At 39.3% G+C, this 20,728-nt stretch overlaps 1 protein-coding gene across 2 annotated transcripts in view; it reads right to left on the reverse strand.

The window, feature by feature from the left end:
• fndc1 (fibronectin type III domain containing 1) overlaps positions 1 to 20,728 on the reverse strand; it is a 63,755-nt gene that overhangs the window by 8,792 nt on the left and 34,235 nt on the right. The window contains exons 12-17 of one of the 2 annotated variants that reach the window (XM_034161972.1): positions 20,474 to 20,585; positions 19,225 to 19,566; positions 16,567 to 16,641; positions 15,514 to 15,666; positions 9,099 to 9,335; positions 5,499 to 5,607 (exon numbers count right to left, since the gene is read on the reverse strand). In XM_034161972.1, coding sequence (XP_034017863.1) covers positions 5,499 to 5,607; positions 9,099 to 9,335; positions 15,514 to 15,666; positions 16,567 to 16,641; positions 19,225 to 19,566; positions 20,474 to 20,585 — 1,028 coding nt within the window. The remainder of the gene's footprint in view (positions 1 to 5,498; positions 5,608 to 9,098; positions 9,336 to 15,513; positions 15,667 to 16,566; positions 16,642 to 19,224; positions 19,567 to 20,473; positions 20,586 to 20,728) is intronic. The other variant, XM_034161973.1, reaches the window with a different exon arrangement.

A 20,728-nucleotide genomic window follows, 5' to 3' on the forward strand; every position in this document is an offset into this window, starting at 1 on the left:
GGTGGTGTGCTGCCTGCTAGTTGCTGTTCTTGCTATTGCCCTGTTTGCTCTGGTGTTGCTTGAAAATATTTCCTTGGCTGTTTTGCACAGGCTCTCTACTTTCCTGGATGGGAGAATCATTGTGTGCTCACACTGTGGGTTGTATTGGTTCTGTCATTTTCCTTCATTGTTGGCACTGTTGTTGGGGGGATGTCCTATTAGCTCATCACATATCAGGTCTCCAGCAGACACGAATAATGTGTATTACTTGTGTTGCACACAGTTTTCCTGTTAATGGGGAAAACACAGGAATGAACTGGCACTCGTTGTACTTCTCCATATTCTGTGGAATGAAACATGGTTTTTGTCATCCCATAGACACTCCATATTCTGTGGAATGAAACATGGTTTTTGTCATCCCATAGACACATTCAACATAGAATATACTCCTGATAGTGTTAGAATACTGAAAATTATGGTTTTCTCTCCACGATCTAACTCTACTAATAATAATAACACCTTTTGTGTTTGTTGGGTTAGTGTTCATTTGAGATTCATTGACTGACCCCTCAAAGAGCAGATGCCTTAAAGCACACAGATATTTTGACCGATATATATTTCAAATATGGTATCATCTGACTTGCCCAATTGTGTAAATTTCTTTCTCAGTTAAAAAATGGCTGTTCATTCAAACTTTGAGTTTTGTCGCACTATTACCAGTACTATTGGTACTACAACTATTACCTGTACTCATTGTTTGCGTATGATTCATGCGATACTCCTCATCCCAGTCTCCCTAACTAACCATTCTTTTGTCACGAACTTATTCAACAGTACCCAAGGATCATCTGAACAGACCTTTCGCCAAAGACGGCTCTTTGTCACCTTGGTTACCATCCATGTTTCCAGCCATACAATATCACAGGAAGTACCAGGCCAATAGGAACACTGTGACAGATAGATGGTTACGTTCAAGGGGTGGGGATGAGCAAGTTATCTACCTGAGTGGTTCTGATTCAGGACCAAAAGCGTTTCCATAGTGCAGCAGATGCAACAATGCAAGGCACCACCAGCACAGGCTCTTGGACCTGATCTATTCCTCCACTAGTACTTTAATAATTTTAAGGATATCTTCTGATCCATCAAATTTTAGAAGCAACCTAATTTTCTTACACCTGTTGGGACTCAAGAATAGGGATTAAGGTTTTTAAAAGTGGGCAATAGGAACACTGTGCACCCTCATGCTCAGTGTTCCTCCTTTGGTACTAAACATCATGCTTCCTACGTGGCATATTAACAGAATCTCCTAAGTCAGGAATGGTATTTTTCTACCGGGAAGTAGTATCAAAAAGTATGTCAATTCTCCAAAAAGTACCAAAAATTTTTTTAAAAGTAAGAGACAAACACCTGAAAACAACTTTACTTTAAGGCCCAGTCAAACGGCACTTAACGAAAGGCAACGAAGCCCAAATGAAACAAGAAATCTGTTCTTTCGTTGACTTTCGTTGGCATTGTTTAACCTTTGCACAGCTTCGTTCCTGCAACTGGCGCTTCGTCAGGATTTTTAAACTGTCAAATTTGAACGAATGCTGCCAAAAACCTCAACTCGTCTGTATTTCGTTTGGCTGTCATTCTTGATGGTTTCTTATCTTTTGCTTAGTTTTTGTAACGTTAGCGTTTAGTTTGACTTTGTTCGGCCAGCTGAATGTTTTCATGTAGTACAGAAGCCGATGTGTGAGCACTCAACGTTAGCTTCGGTTTCGTTTTGTTCCTCTTTCGTTCCTTTTGCGCTCTTGATTCCCAGACAATTCGGTGATAGGAAAAGTAGAAAGCTCATTTGTCCACCTTTTCTCTGTGATTTGTAACTTTGATTTTTTTCCTTCATTCAGAAATTGTCGTATGCCGTGTGACCGGGCCTTAAAGTTCACAGTAAATTTCCAGAATAACAAGCCATCATTTTTTCTTCATGTTTACTACACTGTTGTCTGGAGATTTATGGATTATTTCTTGGATATCTATTCACACGGGACCAACTCTGAGCAAGATATCATGCAATCTCTTCACCTTCCCTGATTACCTATGCCAATATAAAATTGGATGCCCATTTTGCTGTTTTCTGTTCTAACACCATGTCAAACCACACCACAAGAGAAACAAGGTGCCTTTAGGGATACACTAAAATACCCATTATGTCAAATTTGTTTAACATTTTGAACAGCACGGTGGCTTAGTGATTAGCACTGTTGCCTCACAGCAAGAAGGTCGTGGCATTGCTTCCCATCCGGGGTCTTTCTGTGTGGAGTTTGCATGTTCCCTTCGGGTGCTCCGGCTTCCTCCCACATCCAAAAGACATGCACGTTAGGTGGATTGGACGCTTTAAATTGCCCGTAGGTGTGCATGTAGGTGTGAATGAGTTTGTCTGTCTACATGGACAGACAAACTGGGACAGACTGGTGTCCTGTCCAGGGTGTACCCCGCCTCATGCCCTATGACTGCTGGGATAGGCTCCAACCCCCTGTGGCCCTTAATTGGAGTAAGCGGGTATCGAAAATAGATGGATGTTTGACATTTTTTATTGGCAATAATTTTGCAGTTTCCTATTTTACACCAACATTTTTATTCCCCTTATGTTGAAATTACATGATGGACCCAAAGGAAGCATCTTGCAGTGAATGTTGCTTTTATTTACCCAGCAACAGTAATTTCACTCACACACTTGACTAGGTACACCTCTGCCAATTCACCAATAGATACAATCCGAACTATGAACAGGTCCTCCTGGCATTACATCCAACACATGGATCCCATTTCAAATTAAACTATATCACATCACAGGGGATAAACATTCTCTTTATCATGTCCTTAATACTCAGCAACAAATGGAACAAAAAGATGGTGTCAGATAAGGACATTTCCTCATCTCTTGGTCCCGCGTGCTCAGAGTTTCCACGCATGTATTTTGAAAACTGTGACCTCCTCACTCGTAAGACGTGGTCATGGAAACATGCTCTAACAACTGAAACAGAACCATGCGTTTTTGTGCGCGTGTGTGTGTGTGTGCTTATGCTCTGTTCCCACAGTATTTTCCAGAGTCTCAACGGTTTTCCAACATGTCACCTTTTGGGATGGACTCAAATCTTGTTCCATAACCTGCTTTCATTTACCCAAACTGATTTATTACCCTCTGAGGGGTTTCAGATTGCACCTGTAAGCATGACAGTATCAGTAACAAACTACTATGGCTTAGTGTGATCAACCTGGTTTGACATCGTGTGCTCCCTTCACGGCCACAAGGCAACGCGGACCGAAATGATAAACACTAAGTAAAGATATGAAGTTGAGGGGTACAGCATGTGTCTTGAGTGATGAGGGGATAATGGTTCTCCAAAGATACCACACGATTTGCCTTTGTGACTACCGTACATTCCTTTGTTTCCTTGCTGCAGGCGGAAAAACAAGACATGAAACGCTTTTGACCTGACAGAAGCAATAAACGGCATTCAGAACGCCAGCGGCAGCGATATTAGCCAGCCATGACGCATCAATCACTTTAAAAATTCTGACGTATAATATGTTCTAAACACATATCAGTATAACCTGGAGTCAATTATAAGACAATTATGGAAAATACCTTTTGATAATTATGAATAGGGATCAGTTTGTGCGCCTTTTTTTTTTTTTTTTTTTTTTTTTTTAGCAATTCTGCATTGTGCACTTGGCGACTGTGTGGAACAGAAAGTCTTGACTAGCTATGGTCATCAGGTTACAGCAACACGACGGAATCGCCTTGGGTCCACAGGCAACTTACGCCTCTAAATTAACCATGTGTCTGCCGCAGCCAGGTAAAATGCGGGTGCCCCCTTGGCGTTCTCTGGCTGCGGCAGACACATGGTTAATTTAGAGGCGTAAGTTGCCTGTGGACCCAAGGTGATTCCGACACTCAGGCACCCGTGTGTTGGATCATGCACAGAGAAATGGACCACATGGCCAAATTGTTGTAGTTGATGCTCCCTTTACAATGCAAGCGATACTCCTCATCCTTGTCTGTCTTAGTAACTGTTCGTTTGATGCGAAGTTGTTCCAGTGGTGTGCAAGGATCCTCCAAAGAGACCTCATACCAAAGACACCCAGTCGTCTGGTTAGTGTCCAGGTCTCACAACATACAGCAAGATAGGCAACACCAGGACCCGAAAGACTTGGACTTTCATTCACTTGCAAAGATATCGACTTATGACCAGTGACCTCATGACTCCACAAGCTCTTCCAAAGCACCTCTCCATCTCAAAGGCCGAGTTCCCAGAGACTAGTATCTTAGCCAGTCGCTATCATAAAATATACGTATATATCGTGAACAAGCCCTTCGTAAGTCACCCATAAGTTTTCCAAAAAACTGTTCTGAAGGTCAAATGGGATGGTGCTAGATGTTGGCAGTTCTTAGCTCCACCAAGTTTCTGGCAGACCCATAAATGGGTAAAGAGATGGAGTTTTGTTACTAAACAAGCAAAGCTCAGGTTAACAGGCTAGCTTTGATTTGGGTGTTTGATTAAGGCATATTTTTGTGGAATGGTTGGTGATTTTTGTGACTGGTGGCTTGGGTCAGACATTACAACTTATGACTGGCACATTGCCTTCATAAATGTTGTAGCATCAGTAGACCTCATGTCTTTAAGTTACATGCTAACCTGGTGCTAATGCAATGCTAACATTTACAATTAAGCAATATTAAAATTTCAGTCAACAAAAATACTGTATCACCGACTTCTTTAATGGTCCATTGGCACAATTAACAGCATAGGAGGTCATGTTATTTCAAACAGTTGTAATAAAATGAGCTAGCAGCCACTGCTAAAGGAGTGCTAACTCAACACACAAAGTGGCCTAATTATTCATAATGTTATGGCATAAAATAGCTTAAACTGATGACTTATTAAAAAATGTAAAGAAAAAATCACCCCATACAGTTGTCTTGAATGCAGAAACTAGCTATAGAGACAAATGCCATTTTTTGGTACCAGGTTGTCTATTTCTGCTGAAAGGTTGGAGATTTTAGAATGGAGGTCTGTAGGGAGTGATATGCATTTGGAGCCAACCTCAAGTGGCCATTCGTAAAACTGCAAGATTTTCCACTTCTGAGTTGGCTTCATTTTTCAGCACAGGTGTTCGGAGCTTATTTGCTACAGTTTGGAATTTTATTAAATACTTTTAACCTTTCACTAGTAATGTTGCATTGTTTGTGATATATATATATATATATATATATATATATATATATATATATATATATATATATATATATATATATATATATAAAATTAAGTAATGAATCAGAAGTATTAAGTGGCTTTTTTGGGATCAATGTGCAACTTCTTGCTGATGCACAAAGAAGCACAATAAATGTGAAATATAACTCACTGTCTGTATATTTGTAGTTTTAAATGCGTTTTCTGAAAGTCCCGCATGAGATAATACTTCACGTCGTGGAAATTTAAAGGGGGTCTGTGTGCCTTGTTGCCATTTACCTAGAGTTGGGTTTGAGATTCTCCACAGCCAGGTGGGTCCCAGTGGATGTTCTGGATGACCATCGATTATTGAGCACATCATCATATGAAGCACTGTGAACCATGTAGCCTGCAGGAAATAAGACCAAGCAAATGAGATAATTCATTATATGTCGGAAATCTGATCTCGATTGCCTCTTAGCTCACACTTGCAGTGGATGTAGAAAGTTTGCATACCTTTGTGCTTTTACATATTCTAATTTCTTTATGCTATTAAAAATCTAAACAATTCAGTTTTCTCTAGATTTCATTTAGTAAATTGATCCCATTTAAATTTGCACTGAAAAGAAAATTCTGCAACTTATATGAATTAAATAAAATATTAAAACCAAAATAGTGGAATATCTAAGCATGTATAGGCACCCTTTATTAACACAACTAAATCTTCACTTTTATAGCCAGATTTCTTCAGATCAGTCACTGGAAAAGAAAAGGACTTTGTTTTGGTGGCTTCCCTCACTTGTTTCCTTCCTGCACAGTCACTCTGTATTTAAGTAGTGCTTACTCTGGACAGCTTTACCATAAATTAATATATTTGTATTCTTTTTGGTCAGTGCAACTGAAGTCTAAGACACATTCAGTGACTTGGGATTCTTTTGTAGTTGAACATTTACAGGCAATTTTCTTGAGACATGTCCAGGAATTAATAACTTTTGAAAAACTATTATTTTGGAAAAACTTTTCCAAAACTTGATATTTATACTTTTTATATCATGTCATCGAGATTTATTTTAGGCATGAGGGATAGCTTTACAAATTTTAAAGGAGAAAAACCGCATTCTTTTTTTTTAAAGCTGCAGTGTGTACGATTTAGTGCCATCTAGTGGAGAGGTTACACATTGCATGTAGTCGCATTTTCAATTCCCTTCATGTTTTTTCTTCTTTGGTGACAAAGATTCATGCTCCCTTGCCTTTTCTTTTCTTCAGTCTTCTTGCTACACTGCAAAATACAAAAGGCGGAGTAAGTAGGTTCCTTTTGGGCTGCTGTATCAATATGGTGGCCTCCATGAGGGGGCCTGCTCGTATAAAGATATGAAGGTTTCAGTGTAACTTATGAAAGTGCACAGATTCCTTATATGCTAATAAACAGATGGTTATGAATGCTGCTAATAAACACCCATAAATCATACACACTGTAGCTTTAAAAATTGCATTAAGAAATGAAAGTGTGTAAAAGTCCAAGTGTATGTAGAGTTTCTATATCCAGTGTACAAAACATATATATTTTTTTTTTATTTATTTTTTTTACTTTGTATTTATTGCTCTAAAAGGAAGAGGTTTTTGATTTTTTTTTTTTTGTTTGTTTGTTTTTGTTTCTGGATGCAGATTCAAGAGTATTTCTGGAAAGGCACATTTAAAACTATAGTTTACTTTTTCTTCACTAGCGTGCCGACTCACCGAAATCCAACTCGTCAGTTATTCAATATTGTACTACCAATTAATTATAGAAAGTTTTTCTATTTATTTATTGTGAGCATTAAAAATTATGGTCAAGCTACCGATAGCTGTTAAAAGTGCTAATGCCAGCCACATCCAAAGGTCTGCGCAAATACTGCAGCGCAGATATCTTAGATGATCCATTTGGACAGTTTGCCACATAAGACGTTATTTGTAACAAAATTCTCAAAACAACAGAGACAGTCATCCACAACAGCTAGCAGCCGTCGCCATTGATGTCTGAGTGAGTGACACTCTGAGAGACGGAACTCGGCTAAGAGAACTGTCACTCAAAATGACCACACCTCTAATTGTACACAACTTTGTCTAAAAATCTTTTAAACTAAAGAGTTGAGACTCCTAGATGCACGAACATATTTTTGGAATGAAAAATGCATCACTTTTCGAGCAAAGTCTTGGTTCACAAGTACCTCCACTGCAGTAGGTGGCGGTAATGCACCGTGTTGAGTTGCAATCCACCACTCGAAAAAAGAAGAAGCAAGAAAGTCCGTCTTCAGATGTTTACAAAATCCTATTTTTGGGTTTACTTTGTTGTGGACATTAAAAGTTTTGAGCCACATATTTTTTCCAGTAATCATACATTAAGTTGAGCTAACTGGTGAAGCTACCAACAGCTAAAAGTGCTAATGCTGTTAGCATACAGTATTAACTCCGACCAGAGTTTCACTGCAACAGAGGCGTCTGATCCGTTCAGAAGTTCAGTTACCTGATGATCTTATGGTCTCTTCTGTACAGGTAAGGTGAAATTAAATTGTCTATTTTATTATAATTACAATACAGCATTTTGTATAAGATACATGCATATTCTTTGTATTTTGTCTGCCTTTTTTTATCTATGAAATTCTGTTAAAAAGGTAAAAACAGCATTCTTTTTGGGGCCAGGAACAGATTAATCCATTTTACATTGTTTCTTATGGGAAAATTGGTTTCGGTTTAAGAACATCTAGGAACCAATTAAGTTCTAAAACCGAGGTTCCACTGTACTTACTCTACCTTACTGATTTTTACAGCACAACCAGAAATCCGAAGATAAAAAAAATAAAAGGAATCAGTGTTTGTTACCTCACCACTAGATGGCACTCAATCCTGCACACTGTAGCTTTAACTGTAAAAGATGCGTGAAAACCAAGTTTGTACGATTTGATCTCTTTAAAAATGCATGTGCACCGTTTTGCTCACAGCTTGGAAGCAAAAGTTCGACGATGCATGGGAAGTAAGTGGAACAAACGCGGGATCAGGTCCAAAGTCATAACATCGTAACTCATATCTCGAGTCTGTGCGATAACAGTTTTTTCCAGCTTCTTGTTTTGAAAGCCATGACCCATAATTCTTTAGTCATGGCTGTAACAACACACCATAATAGGTAAAACAGGGCCTTCAGATTGTATTTTCATGTGCTTAGTGTGCATTCTCGTTGGTTTGTGTGTGTGTATGTGCACAGTATGTGCATCACCTGTTCCTATGCTACACTTTAGTACATCTTTAAATACATACATGTTCATATACAGTAACGTTTTAGCAATCTTCGGCGTTATGAAATTTAAATGTCCATCGTATCTGCATGAAAGCAGCACAAACTGATGGTTTCTTTTCAAATGCAGCATGTTAAACAGGATAAATAAAATTACAAAAATATCTATATATAGTGTCAGAGAGCAAACTGAAGGGAAAGGAGGAAGAAAAGAGGAGTGACAGTGCAGGCCATCTATCTGTTTTACACATCAGAGGATAAACCAGCCCACAGTGTGACCAGCAGCATGTGTTTGCCTGCCAAAGAAAACACACGGCTTCTCTAGCTGGCTTCTGGTAGTCCGTCATGTCCCGGGTATTCTGCTGCTGGCTGCACCCTCTGTTCCCGTAAGTCTCTTTCAAGGTCATAGGAATTTCATTTGTGGTGCAAGAATCTATATGAGCTTCACATCCCTATTGCATTTGTGTATTTGTGATTTAGTTGCAATAAATTCCGAGTTCTTTTTTTTTTTTTTTCCAAAATGCACCTTTTACACTTCAATATAGAAGTTTCCTTTTAAAAGTAGAATCACTGCACAGTATTTTAACAGTTTATCTAGTGACGTGGATGTGCCCGATTTACAATAATCTTACCTGACACCATATCATCCTTCAGTGGGCAGTCCCAGTCCAGGATGATGAATGAGTGACAACCCTCCATGGCAACCACAGTGAGATTATGGGGCTTGTTTTTGGGCAGCTGGTTGTGATTGAGGGCCATGTTGTTCTTATCCATCAGGTTTTCTAGGATGTCTACTTGAAGGTACTCCAGAGCTTCTGTCAAGGAGCAAGGAGCACCCGGATCCTTCTGGATGTAGTTCACATATGGAGCTGAAACCCCAAAAGAACAATAGATACTGTGTTACTGACAGTAACTGTATAGTAAGATGGAAATTCCAAATAATCATATTTAGTTCTTAAAGCTACATGGCCTTTCAAATATCACAAAACTACTTGTACATAGTTATCGGGGGGCAGGGGGGAATTCCGTTACAAATACAAATTTGTCTTTTCCTAACACCATCATGCACATGAACTGCAGGAGGAAGAGCGTGTGCGCACATGTAAGGTTTGAGATTACCTGTGACCTGACCCACTTACTTGATGTGCGTTCCCGGTTGAATGGGCACTAAGCTAACATCCATAAGATGTCTAGTAAATCACTTCAGGGGTGTTATCTGGTTACAAAAACAGAATTTTTAGATTTAGAAGTGTTTATTTCTCAATAATGTTTACAAAATATATGAGAAACATATGAGATTTATGCAGAAATAAGCTATTTTGATGTGTTTGTTTTGTTTTAAGCGAGCAGCCAGCTGATGTCACCTTTTTTTTACTGCAACTGGCAGTTGCTACGTCCTTCCCGGCATCCTCGCACAGCTCAGGGGAAGCCCCCATGTGATCTATGACATTGCTGTCAAATGTAGGTCATAGCATCTGATCGTTTGAATTTCTACCCATCAGGGGTCGAAATTTGATTATGTTTCCAGACAGTGCGAATTTCAATCATAGAGGCATTATAATATTATGAATCCCTCATTTACATGCTAAGGAAAAAAATTATAGTGGTGGCAAAGAAAATTCTTTTTATGACTTAAATCTTAAAAAAAAAAAAAGCAAAAAAAAAAAAAAGCAGTACAGCTTTAAAAAATATTAAATAATTTCAGTGGGAGATGTCTAATGCTGGATGCAAATGACTGTTTTTCCAGTCCTATTTAATTTGTTCTAGAATACAGAGCCAGAAATTAATGCAGCCGTCGAAGAACTCATTTCTTTCCCACCTCCCATCTGTCTCTCTTTTTTTTTTTTGTAGTTGTTCTGTAGCACTTGGAGATTCCAGCTGGACCTACAGCTGTGAAGACTTCAACTATCCTGCCATTCCTAGTCTGACTGGGATTTGGAGGGAAGAACTGGGCCCTGGATTGGCTCCCACCTTCCCAGATGATTGGTCCCATGCGCAGCCCGAGAGTCGAACACGTGTCAGTATCACTGCATCAACACACGGTCTGTGACCCTGTGTGAGTTCAGACCTTCATGCACACCCAGTGTACGTGCAGATGGACTCACGTGGCTCACGTATAGCACACTAAACTCATAAGGCTGGATTTCGGTATACAGTAGCACGCACATGAGCCGGATCTGTCGAGATATTTTGACATTTTTACTTAAAAACGATTAAAGTCTTCCTGTTTTTGGCCTCCGTGATCCTGATGTAGATCAGATCCCACTGGAAAACCGTATCAGGGCAGTTCACGATACTTCAAATCTAATCTCAGGCAACTAAAGCATAAATTTGCATCTTAATGCTCCAAACATCCTGGGGTCATTTTCTTATCCGCTATGGCAATCTCCATCCATCTGGAACTCGCTGTAAAACACACTCTCACAACTGGTAAGAATTAATCATGAATGCATTTTCTCCAGCGTCTGCCTTGGGAGACATTCATTCACTCCAAGTTCTGGAGAGATTTGGGAAAGTCTGAAACAGCTGATGTATCGGCAGGATGCTGAACAGGACTAAAATATTAAACCATTAGCATGGATCTACCTGGAACCACCACTGTGTTGTTATCATCACCTTAAAAGTTTGCAATCTCCACCAATGTTCTGTTGCCATTTTTTATTTTTATTTTAAGTGTTGGGAAAGTAATACAGTTGTAACACTAATACAGGGTGACCCCCAAAAAACAGAACTCATAAAAAATTATAATAAATCCTACAAAGGTCCAACAAATTTCTTGACATTTGCTGGCCTTAAACTTCAGTCTGTGAAGGATCATTCCCCAAAGTTTTGGTTATCTTGGTTGCTTTGCATAAAAGTCATGTTCTTTCCAAATTATGCTCCAAATAGTATGATTTCTTGGCAACGTAGGCCTCCAGGCCAAATGTCTTTTCCTTGGTTGACCAAGACATGTTGGGGAAGACCATCCAATCGTCTTCAACATCTAAATAGATCCTTGCCATTTTATTGGTGGATTGTAGACTATGTGGTATTGGTTATTTGTCTCACTGTATAGAAAAATAGTCCACTGCATGAATTATGTAATTTTTCATGCAACTTGTTTCCATTTACCGTTCGTTTTGGTTCCATGTGTCACTCCACTAAATGACTCCACTACCTTTCATAAAAATGTGTCCATGATACAAGGAATCGTAACCCAGTATAAGCCGAAGAAAACTGTTAGAAATACTTTTTTCACCTGTAGAATTTCATGTAAAATATCAAATGAAAAGGATCTATTAAGGTGTAATATAAAACAAATAATGAATATTGTGTTGAAAGATGGAACATGAATTTTTTTTTTTTTTTTACAGTTGCACTTATAAACAGTCATTATTTGTACATTATCAAATGATGTATGATTTTAGTCTGTTGGAATATTTCTTTATAGGCTTATTTTAAAACAACAGTTGCAAGACTGAGTGATTTCAGCTTTTCTTCACTATACCAGATTTTTAGTATGTCAGCAATTTAACTTTACATGCACACAGATTAATGGCTCTTGAAACAGAATAGAGGATTTTTGGAAATCTCAAGAAACTGACAGAATTCTAAAAGCCTTCTTATGATGATTTGGAGCTTTTGGGGAGCCTTTGGCTGGATTTAAGGGCCTTCCTTTAAAACCAGAGCCTTCTTGCATTTAAGAGCAGGAAAAATCAGTCTTAACAATTAACAGCTAGAACACAATTTTGCATCGCCACAAGTCATTTTTACTTTTTAGTACATCAATGAGCAACTATAGAGTGCATTATACAAAAACACAAGAAGCCTTAATGCCCCTCCTCTGTGTCTGAAGATTCCAAACTACATTAAGCATTGATCTCTACACTTGATTAGTACAGGGTGACATAAAAGTCATGTTCTTTCCAAATTATGCTCCAAATGGTATGATTTGTTGGTGAAATAGGCCTCCAGGCAAAATGTCTTTTCCTTGGTTGACCACGACATGTTAGGAAAGATGACTGGAACAATAGTCTTCCCCAACATGTTTTTAATGCAAAACAACCAAGATAACTGAAACTTTTTGGGGACTGATCATACACAGACTGAAGTTTAGGTCTTTGTAGGATTTATTACAGTTTTTTTTGGGTTTTGGTTTTTCTGGGTCACACTGTAGGTAGCTCAGCAGAATAAGGAGTTAGGCTACCAATATGTAAATCTGGGTTCAATTCTAGGTCATGCTACCTATTTGTGTCCTTGGACAAGACAGTTCATCTGCACTGTCCCAGTTCACCCAGCTGTAAATGGGTACCACCCTTAGATGGGGAAGTAACATGTGTCAGACTTGCATCCCGACTAGGGGGAGTTGAAGACTTATCCTCTGCTTCATGCTACGGAATCTGCGGATAAGTACCAGCATCAAGGGTCCTGATTGCCAATATAGGACTTAACCTTTACTACCATACAGACTTTACATCACTGAAGAAGGTCGAGATTAACACAGGAATTATTTTGGTCTAAAGATACAACAGAACCATCAGATCACAACAGGAAGACAGAGGTCAGGAATGAGAGGAACAGTTGTAGCCGGTAAACCAGTATTGATCAGTATGTCTGGTATTTATATTTGCAAACTTTTTCTTTTTTACTTTCACTTTTGATACTCTGTGTGCTTCGTACCCTGTGTGCTGCTATGCTGCTGGAACCTCAATTTCCCCGAGGGAGTCTTCCCAAAAGATCAATAATCTTGTAATCTATCTAATCTAATATCCCTAATCTCTTATTTTTTCAGGTAGGCCATCAGATACAGCCGACCATTGCACATTTAACCGCAAATTCTTGTAATTTGTTACACAAAAGCTTTTTTAAACATTTCCATCACTTTCAGGAATCTTCCATGCTGTTGAAAGAAATTAAGTATTTATATGCTTCCCAAAGTAGTGGAAGTAACAGTTCCACCCATCGACTGTATATATACAGAATATCATTGACGGATCCCCCTGTTGTTGCTAAAATTGATATCACTAACTATACAAAACAAGCAAACAAGAAATATTATTCATTTAGACATTCACACATTCATTTTACCCACATGCTTTGTGGCAACAGTCTTATGGCTTAATGTCTTATATACCACTGTCATGGGAGCACTTATTGGTCAGAGGTGCACCTTTCAGTGAAGCGTTCCTGAAAGGAACATTACACCACTTTTAGAAGGTTGCAGTGAAATAATGGCTGATTTTATTTCTGTCAAGAGAATATTTAGATGTGTTGATGCAACCAGATGACGTTATGTGTTAACTGAGGCCAAAGTAAGCACAGAGGCACAGTAAAAGTGAAGGCAGGAGACCTGAAATTGCAGAGAATGTCTAGCAACCCAGACCAATTTGTCTTCAGTCAACTGTGATATCAATAAAGGTTAAATGGAACCAGTAGGTAAGAGAGTACTCCTATTATCTTTTGATGGTCCCCTAAGTAACAACTGTTGTTGGTCACACATTTTTAAAAGATGTTCAAAAGAACAGTTTGCACTAGCATTATACTGGGCATGACCATATAGTCTGATATGGATAAGTTGGAAAATTACTTCCACTACATGGAAAGTGTTTTTCTTTTCCTGGCTGGTAGTTACCGTAAAGTTGAGAGTTGAGTATTTACGAGATATTGCTGAGATCGCCAAGCTGGCGGCTCAGATTTATTATCACACCATGAAACAAAGCATTATTTCCATCAGTCTGTCATTATTTATGGTGCCACGAGAACATCGTGACACACATACATAGAAGCACGCACAAAAACATTCTGAATTCAAGCACACACGGCCAGTCTCTTAACTGGAGACTTTCTGTTGAAGTCTTTCTTGAACCTGTACAGTATAGCAAACAAAATTCTCTTGAAAGGGGTGATTTTTTTTTTTTTATGCATGCAAAAAAAAGCTTCTTTCAAAAGCTGAAAAAAAAAAAAAAAAACTGTGCAAGGTGCCATGGATATGACGCCATAACTCAGGACCTGCTGCTCAGATCTGGTCCAGATCAAATCTGGCCCTCAAGTACCACCAACCTACACATTTGCTGTCTTTCCTGCTCTGCCACAAGCTGATTGGCTCATTCAGGTGTCTGTTAACACTTGATTGGTTGAGCACTCTTGAATAATATCGTTTAGTCCCCTTAAGTGGCACTGATTGCGTGAAAATTGTCTACTGACTCATGGACTAACACTACTGAACCACCAGCAGTGTGGTGGATGTGGCGACATGTAAAAAGACCATTCATTATCTCAGTAACCACTGAAGCAAAAAAGCAGGTCTTGGCCTTTAATTGCTCAGTAATCCCAAGCTTCTATTTGCCTAAAGATAATCATAAATTCTTTTTTTCGATTCTGGAAAAAAAAAAATGACATATTGCCATATCTTGGTAGCAGTTCAGCAAAATTGTTCCACCAAAGAGAGAAATGCCCTGATGAATACCTGTCTTTCAAACATACTGGCCTAATCCAAAAGGAACAACGGTTTTTGCATGTTTGGAATAATTAAAAATCAAAACATTTAAACATATCTGTCTCCCCACTCCCCTCACCCTGGCTTCCTCCCTGCCACCTTGAAGGCAGCGCGGTTTTTACTGCTGCAGCCTTCAACTCCCCAAGCTGGGCGGTGCAGGCCCCTCCTGCTGCAGCCTTCACCCACTTTTCCACAATTCGGATGACAGACTGCTTCAAGTTTAGTGCACATAAACAATGCAAAATGTATATGTGTTGTCTTTAATTGTGATGTATGCCATTATTACATTCAACTAATAATAATTGTGGATTAACTGCTGTATTTTGTCTGAGGTAATTGGAGTGTAAACGTCATTTTATTGTTGTTGCACTAATCATCTTAAAAAAAATAATAAAAACAAAAGCTTTGGGTATGGCTTGTAACTTAATCAGTCATGCAACAGGAATGTGTTATGAAACAAGACATCTCACGACAAAGTGAGATTTCAAATTCTAATGTAAATTCTGGAAGAATTTGCTTTCATTTGTGGTTGACCGAGACGTCGGTTAGTGCAGTGCGACTGGACAACCCACCTGTGAACCGCTTTTTCCCGCTGAGATCAAACACAGACGAAGGGCTTTTGTTGAAGGGTCTGGTGTCTGGCTCTGGAGTTGGGATGTCTGTGGTGGTTTCAGTGGTGGTGGTCGTGGTGGTTGGCGGTAGGTTGGTCTGGACAACAAAGTCATCTACCAACAGCACATGCGTCAGTGAGATTTTGACTGAAATGTAACCGAAAAACCTGCTGTGACTTTAATTTTAAGAACAGTGTCAAAGACATTTAATTGCAGGCAGCTGTGTGTTCACATTTGGAAATTGCCATATTTTTGTCAAACAGCCCAAAAACGTTAATCTTTCAGAATGATTCGCTACCCATATTTTCCATGCGAGGAGGGGGCAAGCTTGATGATGCAGTTTTCCAGCTAAGAGGTAAACACATGCCTATATTGCGGTTTTGGGGTGTGAAAGTAGAACTGATTCCTTCCTCTTTCATCACTGCTGTTCTTTCTGTGCTCCACCAGTGGACCTTGGCATTGCATCATGGTCTGCACTCATGCACATGACTTTGAGCCACGGAGGGGAATGCTAAGCAATATTTTTTGCAAAAAAAAAACCAAAATAAGGAAAATGCAGACAAGCATTCATTTCAGAATCCAAACACCTGTCGTGAAAATTACAAAGTGCAAAAGGCTAACATCAACCAAATGGTGAAGTTTTCCATTTAGCTATTGTTTGGCTGAAGCCAGGGTTCATCTATTATATTACAAAGCAATGTTACGAACAGTATTAAAGCATAAGCCAGGGCATTCTGTTCGCCTTAGTAATGCAGTTCACATGCAATTTTGGCTCGATTTTTTTTGGAATAAAAGAGATTAAAACCAGCCCAGAATGGAAAATATCCAAAATCTCAGCTCTGAAGAAAGCCCAGGCAAAATAAGCATACAATAGGCACAAAGAAAAGACCGCAGGCTTGGCAAAGATGAGGAGACAGGACGAAATGATGGATAAACAGGCAAATAGGACAGTAAACAAGTTCATCCAGACCCAGTGGCAGCGTAGATCATGCTAAAGCCAAACCCAGCCAATACCTTCCGTAAGAGCTAAAGCGTCAGGCAGCATGTTCACTGTAACCATGTCGTCCATTTCCATTCCTGAAGATTCCTCTGTCAGAGAAGCAAAGCAAGCTGTAGCATCAATCCAGCACAACTTTCTGAGTCAGCATACGCATGAAAACCATAGACGCGAACCCTCATGCACAGACAGATTTTCAGAAACATCTTGCAATAATAAGAAAATGTTATTATAGATCATATAAATGGGCAATTATATGGTCAAAGAATTACAATGACGGCAAAATCTGGCCATATTTTCAAAGATTCGCTCTGATTGTAATTTCAATACCGTAGAATTACTCATATGGCATTTGATATGACTGGATTTCACAGTTATCAGTGTACCCTAATGCAAACATTTACACATCAAAAGTGCTGCAAAAGCTCACTCTGGCACTGCTTTCTTTAGTTTGACTTTTATTTAGACATTAAACCAAAATGAATTGACGTTGCTGGATGAGTCAAGCGTTGGACTAGAGGTCTTCACGAATCAAAACCCAGATGTGCATGCATTTACGTTTACAAAGCAAAACCGTGTCCAAAAGCAACCCGAGGTTAATGGGATTGTCAGAAATGGCCAGAGGCTAAATGCAGCCAGATCAGAAGAGTTCCAGACTGATATATATACACACACACACACATACCGACAGCTGAATAATGCGCTGGTCAGTAACGAGCAGCAGCAGCTCTGACAGTTAAGTCATTCAAACTGCAGATTACCACATCAGCTTTGACACGTTGTAGAGAAAGTGCAAATGGTTGAAATAACAGTAACTGATTAATAATATTATTAAAAAAAAAATCAAATATTTTCCGCTTGTGATTTTTCCTGTCTGCCTCTGAACATCTTGAATGGCGGACAGAACCATTCCAGCAGCAAGCTAATAAAGTAAAATATGGCATCGTTTTTCTGTTTCAAACAAAAGGCAGTAAATATTGCGCTATTCACCTTTATAGCAGTTGGTCTTAGAAAACAACTTCATCAATGCTTGATGGACAGACTATCGTAAAGCTAATAATATTGAAAATAGTTAGCTAGCTCCATTTAGGCTAAACAGTGTGCCCAGTGTAGCCTAGCTTGTTAAATGTAGCATTAGCTATATCAGTCAAATATGGCCTGTATCAATTTTTTTTTTTTATAATGGACAAAAGATATACATTATACTGTGCAGGCATAAACAGAACACTATTAACTACCATTTATTTAGTTTGTAACTGGTTTGGGAACAACACTTTTAAGGTGGTGGAACCCAAAACCAGAAATGTTAAAATATTGATTCTTTGTGTAGCTAACTAATCTGGGGGCTGAAGGGGAATCATAATTTTGAAGATTCTTTGGTCTGAAGGTCTCCAAAGGCCGGCCCGGTAGTTAGCTAGCAGGCTAACAGCATGCAGCAACAACAGCGCTATGAAAAAAAAATATTCAAAACAGGCTTCTGGCCTGGCAACAGGGAAGTGCTAAAGCTCTGGGTGTCCACCTGCACGCTCCTACCCCACTCAGGAGCTTGTCTGTCAAGCATTATGCTGTTTCCACATCCAGCTTGATGTACATTTGGACCAACTGGCCTTTTTTGGGGGGTGTGGGGGAGGCGTCTGGTTTAAAGCTCTAACTACCACTAACCTCTGATCCTTCTCATCAAATAATCAAAATTCCAAGCCCCACAGCAACAGAACTAAATCCAACTGGCTACCACAAGACCGACTGACTGAAATTTGGGCTCAATGCCTCGATTTGATTTAGGTTTTGAACCAGGTAGTGGTATATCAGAACTGAGAGGACACGTGAAGACCTCTAATACACACTAATGATTTTTACTGTATGTTTTAGAAAATACTTTGGTGGACACCATTGATATCAGAGGGTCACCCCTTTGAGTCTGGTCTGCTTGAGGTTTCTTCCTCAGAGGGAGTTTTTCCTTACCACTGTTGCTCTGGGGGTTGGTAAGGTTAGACTTTACTTGTGTGAAGCGCCTTGAGGAAACCTTGTTGTGATTTGGCGCTATAGAAATGAAAATAAATTGAAATATCTTTATGGTAACAGTTATTCATTATAATAATATATCTCACATAACGGCACAATTGCAATTTTGTCACTGTATTGAGGTTTTCTCAATATTACAATTTTTTTTTTTTGTTATATTCCATATCAATTTAAGATTTTCCAAGCCCTTATGGATAATTTTTCAATACATATCTGCTGTAATAACTATATATCTTGCTACATACAGTATATGTGTTGCATGTGAGTAAGTGCAATTGTGTCTGTGTGCAACTGACAGGTCATAGCATGCTTAAAGCGCCAGTATTCTGACCACAGCCAAGCCCCAGATGTGGTGACTTAAACTGGCTCCTGTGGGCTCACACAGACACATGTGCACACACTGTCCGGGTAACACAGACTTATAGGACTCTGTGGGTACATATAGGAAACACTTATGGCCTTGGCCAGGAAGGATATAACCGAGACATTTATTGTTGTCATAACTTATTTATGTTGACTGTTCTGGCTCTCATCTGCCTCACTGAATTTGATGACAGTAGTGTTGAAATGCCGTATATTAAGGAGTGTCTTAAACAGGATTTAGCTTGGAAAACACTGTCTGCAATGTGTTATCGATTATAAGCAGCATTCACCTTCTGGATAACAGTCCAATATTCCCTCTGGGTCCAGCACTGGATATCCATATTCATCTGTTTTGGAGAAGGTTCCGGGCGGACAGGTTGGGTATAGAGGTGGAGAGGTGGATTCCTCTGTAGTCCACTCAGTGGTTTTGGGTTCAGGTGTGGTAGGAGGAGGGGTGGTGGTGGTGGTGGTTGTCGTGGTGGTGGTCCTGAGGTGAGGCAGGTCCAATCCGACTAACGGTTTCCCCCCAACCGTAAGGACCTTCTCTTTGGGGTTGACCACAGGCCTGCTGTCTCGACTGTGGCCAAACAGAGCCAGACCTTCCTGGTTTACCAAGGGACTGCCCATGTGGTCTGGTGACAAAATGAGGCAAAACAGGATATTTAATGATGTATTCAACCTGAGCCCCATAGTTATGATTCTTGGGCGCCACATAAGTGTAAAGTATGACAAAAGTAAGTAGACGTTTGTGACACAGGAAAAAATATTGAAACATCTTGAGAATCCCAAATTGGTTAAAATAAGACCAGTTTGCCATCGATACCATGTCAGACACTCGAAGACTTTCCAAGGTATGGGCAAACTTTCAAACCATTAATATCTGTGAAAGTGAGAATCGGACTTTAGAAAACAGACTTGGTCTTGATATCAGAATTCATTAACATAAGTGTGTGAGAACTAGGCTTTATCCCATATCGGAAAAGCTTGAGACGTTATTTTAGAATGCTAAAATAAGTTAATTCATTATTTTGTTTTTTATGAAATTAACTTTTTAAAAAAGCAGTGACTTTGGATGAATCACTGCTTTCGAGACATTTACTTTGACTTCTATTTCATTGCAGACTGTACAAACCCAAGACAATGCAAAACCACATTCTGTATACATTACAAAAGCATGGCTGCAGAAGAAGAGGGAATGGATACTGGACTGATCTGCTTGCGGTCGGGACCTATCTCCAACACAGAAATGTGTTGAGAATGACGACCCCCCGTACTGTTGCACGCCGTAACACGTGGTTGCAGGAAGAATGGGACAAAATAACACCCAAAACACTTAATTGCTCAGTATCTTCAATTCCAAAACATCTGCTAAGTATTGCGAGGAATAGCAAAATTACAAACTGGTAAATGTTTTACTGTCCGATATTTTTGGAATGTGTTGTAGACTTTAAATGCAGGAATGGACATATTGTATATTAACAAATATATATATGTGTGTGCGTGTGTGTATACGAGTATAACATATATATAACATATCACCAAAAATGGTGCGTCCATCCTCGCCAAGCACCACTCTCTTGGGTTGGCCCTGAGAGTCTTGTAGAACTTGACCATCCTGGTTCATAAGAAGTCCTTGCTCCAGGTCTATCACCTGTGTAGAGACAGAAATGTTTACCAAATCTAAACAGCAATGTCAACACAAAGGTTGAACTGTGATTGGCTCTGCACAGCGGCATACAGGAAGTCACACTCACTTCATTAACTGTCTATATAAATATATCAGATTTGTAAAGG

This window comes from Thalassophryne amazonica, chromosome 21, assembly GCF_902500255.1.
Source record: "Thalassophryne amazonica chromosome 21, fThaAma1.1, whole genome shotgun sequence".
Taxonomy (NCBI): domain Eukaryota; kingdom Metazoa; phylum Chordata; class Actinopteri; order Batrachoidiformes; family Batrachoididae; genus Thalassophryne; species Thalassophryne amazonica.